Consider the following 10,089-nt stretch of genomic DNA (forward strand, 5'->3'; position numbering starts at 1 on the left):
CTTCTGTAGCCCGCTAAGGCGCTTGGCCCAAACACGAGCGGGCTAGTACTGTACAGCCCAGTAATGTAGCCCAAAACCTGGCCCAATTTGAGCCCATCTCGGGCTACCTGGTACTGTTCATGTGGGCCCAGGCTACTGTTCAGTGGGCCCAAACCGTAGGTCCCACATATGAATAGTATTATTTTGTAATTTTCCGATTTAAATTTAGATTTAATCTTTCAGGAGTCATAACTTCTCCGTTTTGGCTCTGATTCTGGCGATTTTTTCACCGAAATTCATCTAAATTAGAGATCTACCTATCTATCATAATGTGATGTTCATTAGGTCTCATTGGCTTTCCATTTTGTATTATTTGATTCTTCTCTAGTATAGCCTGTTAATGATTGTAGTCACAATTGCAGAACTGCCAGAATTCTGCGAGTGCTACGCGGGAAGCGTTAGGGGTGAGGAAGATCCTGATTTCAACCAAGGATTCATGGAAAACTTCAGAGAAGGCAAGTCCTATGTCCTTGATCATATTGAACTTATGTTTTCAACTAATCTACATGATCAACTAAAACTGAACTTATATCGTATGTGCTATGTATTGCATTTTTATAAACTACTTACAGTAGTTAATCCTATCAACACTTGCCATGCCATAAATGTTATCATTTAAAATAAATATCACCATAGGATTACCTGTTGTTATATATATATTAATGACATATGACTTCTTGATATCTAGCATGCTTAGGATTGAATACGTCTCCTCAGAGACGTTGCTTTTAAAACACCTCTCCTCGGAGATAAGATTTACTATTATCAATGATAACTCATATACCATGAATTTTTTATGGTTGTGAATTTTATGATGGTTGTGAAATCCTTGATGTCGTGTGGGATATGGTGGGTGATGTGTAAAAATAGGTGAAAATTATTTGGCAGGGGTAGGTGGAGTAGTACTCTAGATGAGGATGTCCTGAGAGCTTGAGTCATCTCTGTGGTGTTCATTGCCTGAAGATACCTACCTCGACCACTTAAGGACCGAGTCAATTGTCTTGACATGCTTAGCCACCCCCATGCAACCATACATCTTGAATGGGCAGGACTTGACTTTCTCTTTCACCGAACTGAGTTGGGTATCATACTAGGAGACTGAGAGAAACGAGTATTCAAGTGGCCATCTGTCCCTCTGTTTGGAGCTTTCTAGTATTGGTCTAGGCTTAAAAAGGAGGACTGGCCTTTAGTACATAGATTCTAGCGCTTAGGGGTAAATCTCATAGAAAAGCCCAACAGGAAAGATGATTGGAGTGTCTCGGTATGATTCGCTCCTCCGCTTGCAACGGTTAGAAGCTGAGCATATCGCATGGGTAAAGCTGTACAACCTTTGCAAAGTGTAAATCTATTCGAATAGTCATGTCCATGATCATAGACATGCGAAACACCCCATTTGACTAGACTCCTGGTGTGTGTGTCTCAATGAGTGTGTGGACTAGATGTCCGTGTGATGAGATTCATGGCTCAATCTGCTAAAAGATATGTGGCACTAGAGGTACACCAAATATGATTATAGGGACTACAGAGTGAGGTGTAGCCCCTCTCAGGACAAAAAAAAACCCAGATATAGCTTGTTACTTAGTTTTGAATCCTTTAAATTATTTTAAAGTCAGTAGTAGATGATAATTGAATACCTGCATAAAAACTGTTTTACGCTTAAAACTAAACCGTAAAGCCTTATCCTTAAATCACATCTTTATACATCTATCAACACGTTGAAGTAGTATATGGCTTATTGAGTACCTTCCGTACTCACTCTTGCTGACATCCAGATGAAGAAGCCGATGCTGACTTCACCAAAGGTGAATGCGAGGATGAAGAGTAGTCTAAAGAGTCGCTTTCGCACCCTCGCTACTTGTGACTTGGGCTTTTACCTTCTGCTGTGTTTTGTTGGCCGTTAGGCCAAGATTGTAATATACAGCATGGGTTGTAACTTTTTTTACTCTGAACCTTACTAATTTTGTATGAAGTTTGACTGTGATACTACAAATGTTTTACTGTATGCATCAGCTACTTGATTCAGGCTCTGATACAGGAGGTATATGAGATCCTGAGATTGGTGTCTTACACAAACCAACCTCGATTTTGTGCCTCCGAGCTATAAAAGGATCCCCATACCCCCTCATTTGCATCCCAGAGCCCTTTGCATGTTTTCCTCTCAAAATCTCGAGCTCCGGCGCCACCCAAGAGCTTTGCTGTCGAGCTCCAGCCACCATCGCGCCCTCTTGTCGTTGCCAGGCCACCTCGCTACTCTCCGATGCCAACATGTCCCCCAAACAGAGTCGCCATCACCCCAGGATGATTTTTCGCCACTCATCGTCGGGTTCCGAGCAGCACCGCACCGTCTCCGCCTCTCTCCAACGAGTTTGCGCTGCCCTGGGCCATCACTGAGCCACTCCAAGCCACCCCTGATGCCGACATGTACCCCTAATGGGTTCGCCATCGCTTGTCGACCTTGCTATGTCGCTTGTCGTCGCCATCTGGCCACCAGAGCCCAACTCCAGTGAGCTCTCATGGCTGCGCCACTGTGCCCAGCCGTCGTCGATGTCGTCCAAAGCCGAAGAGATGAGAAGGTAAACCCCACCGTCCGATCCGAAGTCAACGGCTAGGATTAGATCGCCATATACCCCTTCGGCCAAGCCCAGTCAGCAGCTATTAATCCATGTCAACGTGCCACGTGTGCGTCAACATGCCACGTCAGCAAAATTCTACCAACATGGCAGGCTGAGTTGTCGCCACGTGGAACGAAATTACCATCAAAACCAGTTAAAGAGGTAAATTGCATCGGTTTGAATAGCTGAGGGAGGTAAAATATCTGATTTTGCTGTTGAGAGAACTCGAACAGCGAAATGGACTTTTTCCTTGTTTTATATATTAAGATAAGATATTCGCAATATTGATTATTAATGACACTAACTTCCCTCACGACAACTTGAACAAGTTAACCCAACCAAATTATTTGCTCAGCAAAAAATCAGGTCCAGCCCAATTTGCTTGTTTTGGCCCATCTTCAGAAAATAGGGAACAAGCCCATGCAATATGTAATGCGAGCGGTCCAGTAGATAAACCGGCCCAGCAAAATTGTTTGATGCCATATTCTCTTCTCTGACCTTCGCAAAACAAATGCCCCCAGCAAATTTTCATTGATAAAATAGATGCCTCCACATCAGCATTCTGCAAAAGGCCTAAATTTCCATATTCCTACTGACAAGAAATATTCTTACAATTGTTCTGTCAAGAACAAATATCCTTCCTATGTAGTAGGAACTAGGAAGGCATATATATGGATAAACATTATATTCTGACCTACTAAATTGAACGATCATTTGGTATATATTATCACTACAGTCCTCATGTCGGCTTAGCAAGTCAGTTCAGGGCCCAAAATTAATACGAATAATATGCCCTCCACTTGTTGACACAGCATTGTCTCTGTATTGTTGCTACTTACACTTCAATAATCCTGATCGATCATAAATAAGCACTGTATTACGCGTACAAAATACAAGATTATTGCAATAGATGAGACAGCGACGAGCAATGTTGTTGTATGAATCCAGATAATGGAGGACATGGCGTCAACTTAGGAGATGCCTTTAGTTAAGTTTTCAATAGTCCATCTCCACACACAACATCCAATTACATGGCTTCGTCCTACACAAGGGGATACATGGTTAACTGTTGAGATGGTGACATCTGCTTGTGTTAATGGATGCATTTTGCAGGGAGCACTTAATGGTGTTGGCGTGTAGCAAGTATCAACAAGAGGGAGTGAGAGAACACTGAGAAAATGTCACTGCGATGCCAAATTTCTCCAGAGATAAGCAGGATTCATGAACATGATGGGTATTGATTTCTCCCCATGCTGCTTGCTCTTGTTCTGTTGTTTGCATTAATCATAGACGCCGAACTAACGATCCTCCATTACCATAGTTAAGTGTAATCCAAGCCAATAAATATCAGCACTGTCTCTAATAGTATCAAGATATCGCCCGCCAACTTCAGGAACTGTCGGTTGCTGAGATGCTGACTGTTGCCGGTTGGAAGAAGTGTAGTTTTCTCAGCACGAATAATATGATTTATGAATCATGGACAAGCGCTCAGTGTTGCAGTGTCCTCGGCTGCTCTGAGAGAGAACTGTGGCTGCATTATCACCATGAATTGTGGAAGCCGCCATGCATAAATGCGGTACTGAGAAAATAAATAAATGAACATTGCCACGAATTTTGAGTCCTAAAGATCTTATTTGCAAATTAGAATGGTCCAATTAATTGAACCAGCTAAGATTTAGCACTTCTCGTAATGACATGACGTGTAAAGAGTGACTGCTCACAAGTACTATGAAGTAGCAGCCTCACAACAAAATGTATGAATTAGCAAGCAAACGATTTCAGTTATCAAGTAGAACATGTATGAATTAGCAGTTTAACATTATTTTTTGTTTACAAAAGTTATCAAGTAGAAATATGCAGATTTCAGTTCTTCCTCCTGCTCAGTTGGACCCAAAAAATACAAATTCTTTGTCATGGACGTTGTGATGTCTACGGCAGGGGCACCATATCAAAGTACAAATTACAGCAAATGCGATATATGTTGTACTAGACAGCTACAAATGCGCTACAGAAAAGAAAATATGGACCAGTACCGTAAGATTTCCGTGGGCTAAGCCCAAAAATGTAATTCATTAGATAACCAACTCCTTTTGTGTACTGAGAATTTATATTATAAATAAATAATTAGAAGTTTCAAAGGAAGGTTGATCGGAATTCATGGAACAGATAGACCAGCCAGTAATCCAGGGTATTTCCTAAATTGGTTATGCTGCCACTATGCTGTCTTACATTCTTACCCCAATTTTTCACCAACATAAACCATTCACAAAAAGCAATTACTAAGATCCTATGTTTTTTCTCTCTCGAAAGAATGACAAGAGCATTGCCAAAATTATCATAGAAAAAGAAAATCGATCTAGTTTATAAGAAAAATCAAGCTCAAAAATCTCACAACTGTGCGGTTTAAAAGAAAAATCGACACACAACCCCAAGACGACAATACAACCTCAACTCCACAGGAGATGCTCACACCAAAAACATAAACCCGACAAACAAATAGGACCAACCCAACTAAACTCGCGTACAAACCAACCAACAACTGTCATCCACACAACTCAGTCGGCGAAGCTCTGCTCCCACGCCGCACTTCTCAGTCATACAAGTTAGCAACATGTCACTTTAGAGGAGCGCACATTGGACAAAATCACTGTCGTGAAGCGCCAAAACTGAGTGAAGAGCTGCCGAGAAGCGAGGATATATGGGTGAACCTACAGAAGAAGCCAATGAAAATAACCCCGAACAACACAAACGACGCCCACAACACACGACGCAACCAAGAAACAGCCGCGCTCGACCTAACTCAACTCACGCACCAAACCAACATCTCGAGCAACAAGCCGACGGAGCCCTGCTCCCACGCCAGCAACAGCTTGGTTGGCGGAGCCTGCTCCCACGCCGAACCATACCCCCAGAGAGTCAATGGGCGCGTCACTTCGGAGGAGTGCGCATCAGACATCAAATGATATTGGGAACACCACATGAAAAGGAAATGCTGCCACACCGAGCGGAGGTGTAGGGGCTAACCAACAAAAGAAGCAAAACCAATGTTGCCAACGAGAGCAGGAAGGCTTTCAGAAACGATGCCTTCAGGAAGGTAGCAACGTCAATGCCGCTGTCGCTCGACAGGAAAATCGGGCCAACGTTTTCACCCAAAGATGCCCTTAGAGCAGGAGAGACGCTACAATGTCACCTCCAGGGAGGAAATGACGCATGCGAACGTCATTGACATTTGCACCAGCATATTGCTGGGCAGAGCTTTCGCTCACAATTCCCCACCCCCAAGCACCTGCACTGGAGTCACATCGCACCTGCCATAGCCGCTACCATAGCGAGTGCGCATTGCCCCAAGAAGCCACCATTGGTCGATCAGGCTCCCAGCGGGCTAGCTCCGGGGGAAGCAGAATCGGCAAGGGAAGGAGCCTGATTAGGAGAGAGGGGCAGCACAACATGCCACTTTGGGGCAGCCACAGCGTCCCACAGCCATCGCAATACCATAGGGAAAGGCCCAACCATCCAGTTGCCACACGAGGCATGTGGGGCGCACGAGCAGCAGAAGATGAGCTGTCGCGCCACTGGATCGTAGCTCCACCACATCGTAGCACAACCACACCCTAGCGACACGGAGAAGCCCCAACGCCGGCTACAACGCCCGCCACCAGGTGCCTTGGCTCACCCCGCGGCACCGGGCCACCAAACCACCGGCACACGGTCGCTGCAGGGCCCCACTGGCGGCACACCATGCGCATAAGGCTGCCCTGCCGGACCGCCGACATTGGCCCGCCGCCAGAACAGCAGGAAGCGAGAGCGACAGCTGCCGGGGCACCACAGTCACGCTGAAACCAACCGCACGAAGCCACGCAAATAATCGACGAAGGGACCACACCGGCAGTGCGCAATCTGCTGCAAAGCATAAGGAGGTCACCCGCACGCAGATCCCGGGCGAAGGAGCACAGATCCGTCAATGAGCCAAGCAGATCCGGACGCCTCCCTTCCATCCGCACGCCGATGAGCAAGCCGTCGACCACCACTGGGTGCCACGCCGCCTAGCCTCCGCACGGGCGTTCGGAACTGGCCCCTACGCCGCAAGACCGCCACATCATGCAGCGCCACCGGCACGCGAGAGCGACCACCGCCCCGAAGCACCACCAGGCCGCTGGACGCGTGAATCGCCGATCAGGCGCACCGTGGACATGCCTCATGAGCGGATCCGACCATGAACTGCAAGATCATGAACTGCAAAAGAAAATGAGAGAGAGAAGGGGAGGGGAGGAGGGAGAAGGGAGGGGGGCCACCACCACCTTCGGTGGTGGTGGCGGCCAGCATGGATGGGTTGGGCGGAGAGGTTGAGCGGCGGGGATGGGTTTCTTCTCGATCGCAACTGAATGCCCTATTCAGATATAGCAAGAAGTGTACTTCTTCAATTTTCAGTGCCATGTGAACTAGTCTAACTCTATAAGATACACAAGTCAACTATATGTAACTGTAAACATGTCTATGGCTCTTGTTCTTCTAGGCATCAGTATATGTGGTGTAAGGCCAACTCCAACAGATTCTCCAAATTTGCAGATTTGGATGCTACAGTGTTTACGATTTACTGTAGCGTCTCCAACAGGTCTCATATCCAGTGCTACAGTGCGTATCCTGTAGCATCCGGAATACTGTAGCAATACTTTTTACGGAGGCTACCGGTGGGGGCCGGAGGGAAAACACTGTCAGGTTACTGTATCAATACTGTAGATAGAGACTAACGGTGGATCTGAAGGGAGAAAAAAGAGTAGTAGAAGATAAGAAATAGGGTAGCTGTTGGAGATGAAAAAATAGAGAATGTTGTAATAGTGATAGAGGATGTTGTAATAGTATTTTTAAGGATGAAAATTTGAAGTAGCTGTTAAAGATGGCCTAAACGTGTAAATATGCAAGTACCTGAATTCATTCTTGTTGATATATGTTCCGTGCATTGTTATCTGAATTCATTATGGGATTCGTTATGTTATCAGCGGTCAATTCATGGCAACAAACAAGAGCGGTACCACTCGATCTACTTATATAGTTACATAAATGGTAGCTGGAGGCCTATCGGGCAGTGTTGATAGGAGGGAAGGCAGCATCACCATTAAGGCATTAACTAAGCACATGCATGTACTTGCCCCATCATGTAACCCCTGCTTTTTCTATCCTCTTCCCATACACACCTCTTTTGAGCACAGATCTCTCACAGTGATTCACTCGGTAACGAGAACACTGACTGCAAGCTCAGGCAGCCGTCCAACTGAAAATTTGCTGGAAAGGATCAGGCACAGCTCGAGCATTGTAGCACGATACCGCTAGTGACATGATCTCAGCCGTCCGATTCCCCACTTGGACGGCTACCTGACGAAATGCAAAGTGGGTGCATGAACGCTGCGCCCATCCCCTCCACTTTCATATGTAACAATCCATACCCAGTACCTCCAGATTCATGAATCAGAAGAACAGGGTCTCCAATACCGTGTTACTGAAGAAAGAAGCTAGGCACATGCAGGACCATGACGACAATAATGCGAGTAGATGGGCCACTCCATAGTACCAATGTTAAACATGACAGAGAGTAAACCAAGATTGACAGTAATTCAAACTGTTTGTATCAAAGTGACCAACAGTTGGATTGTACTAACTTACCTAACGTAGAGATGAAATACTAGCGCAAGATAAAGCCCTGAAGCTTCATCTGAGCACTAATTCAATTGGGCCACTGCTCAAAACTGTGTTTTGTGGTAATGTTAGGTTAGAAAACTAAATGCACCTTCTGCAGATTGACCAGATTATCCATGAAGACAATGAAGGTCACGTCTCAAGCTTATATGTTACGACATTGAATACCCTCCATGTGCTGTTTCAGACACTCAGTATGGCAAGTATGTCTGGTGTTGGGCAATAGCATTAGTTGGTTGGCAGCTTACAGGCTCAAAGTTGGTGCAGCAGCGTCCCAACTGTGAAGATAGAATTGTATTGGATAAACTCAGTGCATGCTTGGTAATTTGTATGTTTCCCAGCGCATGCTTGGTAATTTGTATGTTTAGCTAAATTACTAGACTCCCAAGTCCCAAATAAGGAGCGGACAAGTTTAACAGTCAAATACTGTACTCAATTCAAATGTTAGTCTAAGCTGAGTTGCTATTAGTTTTTTTAGGACAAAGTTGCTATTAGTTATCTACATCTTAGCAGTAGGAAGGTTTTAAGTTCTAACTGTGGTATTGAATAAGTTACTCTCATGGTCAAAGGAAAGTGAAGCAAAAAAGAAGAAAAAAATTACATTGTTCAATTTCCAAGTCCCAACCGTAACCAGTGGAAACATTCCAAATCCCAACCGGTCACATGACATCAATCTGATGGGGTCATCTAATACTCTATACATGAAGATATTTTGCCCTGCTGCATCAGTAACCTTGAGAAGAGGCCCCTACAGGTTTTATGACCGTAATATGTCGTCATGTCCTTAATAGACAATGGCAAGATGGAAAATTCCATACATGATGAGGCACATTTAGACAACGCATTTCCTATATAAAGGCACCCATGAACTGCAAAACCATACAAAGCTAAGCCTCAAAAACTTCTTCAGAGCAAAGAAAAAGAAAAGGAAAAGAGCAAGTGCGAGAGAAAAGAGATATCCCTTAGACAATGGCTCTTATAGCCGATGAACTCAAGGCCAAGGCTGAGGTCTACTATGGTGATGAGATATGCCAACAGTGTACCAAGCTCTTGCTCAAGGAAGCAGGCCTCCCCAATGGTCTGCTTCCCTTAAAGGACATAATGGAGTGTGGTTATGTTGAGGAAACTGGATATGTATGGCTCAAGCAAAAGAAGAGGGTGGACCACGTCTTTCAGAGTCTAAGAAGGCTGGTCTCTTATGGCACCGAGATCACCGGCTATGCAGAGAAGGGCAGGATCAAGAAGGTCAAAGGGATAAAGACCAGGGAGCTCATGGTGTGGGTCCCAGTGGAGGAGATTGCCCTTGATGAAGCAACAACTGGGAAACTTATCTGCAAGAGCATTGCTGGGATTTCTAAGACCTTCCCTGCATCAGCTTTCCATATCCCAGAGAAGGAGAATGAGAAGATGAACTGTGCTGCACCAAAACCAGTAGTCCTAATGGAGAGAACACAAGTTGTTAAAAACAACTGATCCTTACACCATCCACTGGGCTTTGGGTTCATGATCATCATCAACTCTTCAATCCTATATACTTTATTGTTTGGGTTCATGGTGTGGGTCCCAGTGAACTAGTACTTTACTGTTTGTTTATGTACTTCAAAGGTGGTAACCTTAGTTCTTCCTATATACTGCTATTGTATGAATGCCCTGGCATCTATTGTCCTGTAAGACGACCACCCAACTTCCTTTCATGTACTATATAGCTCTATATTACTAATATGAAGCATGTCGTGGACTTCTATGA

The 10,089-nt window shown here is 44.9% G+C and overlaps 1 protein-coding gene across 1 annotated transcript; it reads left to right on the forward strand.

Moving 5' to 3' along the window:
- The first annotated feature begins 9,234 nt into the window (after positions 1-9,234).
- LOC133886193 (uncharacterized) lies at positions 9,235-10,089 on the forward strand. The gene has a single exon (XM_062325925.1). It carries the CDS (start codon positions 9,312-9,314, stop codon positions 9,813-9,815), a length of 504 nt encoding a protein of 167 aa, XP_062181909.1. The 5' UTR covers positions 9,235-9,311; the 3' UTR covers positions 9,816-10,089.

Source organism: Phragmites australis, chromosome 12, assembly GCF_958298935.1.
Source record: "Phragmites australis chromosome 12, lpPhrAust1.1, whole genome shotgun sequence".
Lineage (NCBI taxonomy): Eukaryota > Viridiplantae > Streptophyta > Magnoliopsida > Poales > Poaceae > Phragmites > Phragmites australis.

Coding starts and splice junctions, on each gene's coding strand:
- LOC133886193 (XM_062325925.1), top strand. CDS start 9,312: ATGGCTCTTATAGCCGATGAACTCAAGGCCAAGGCTGAGGTCTACTAT.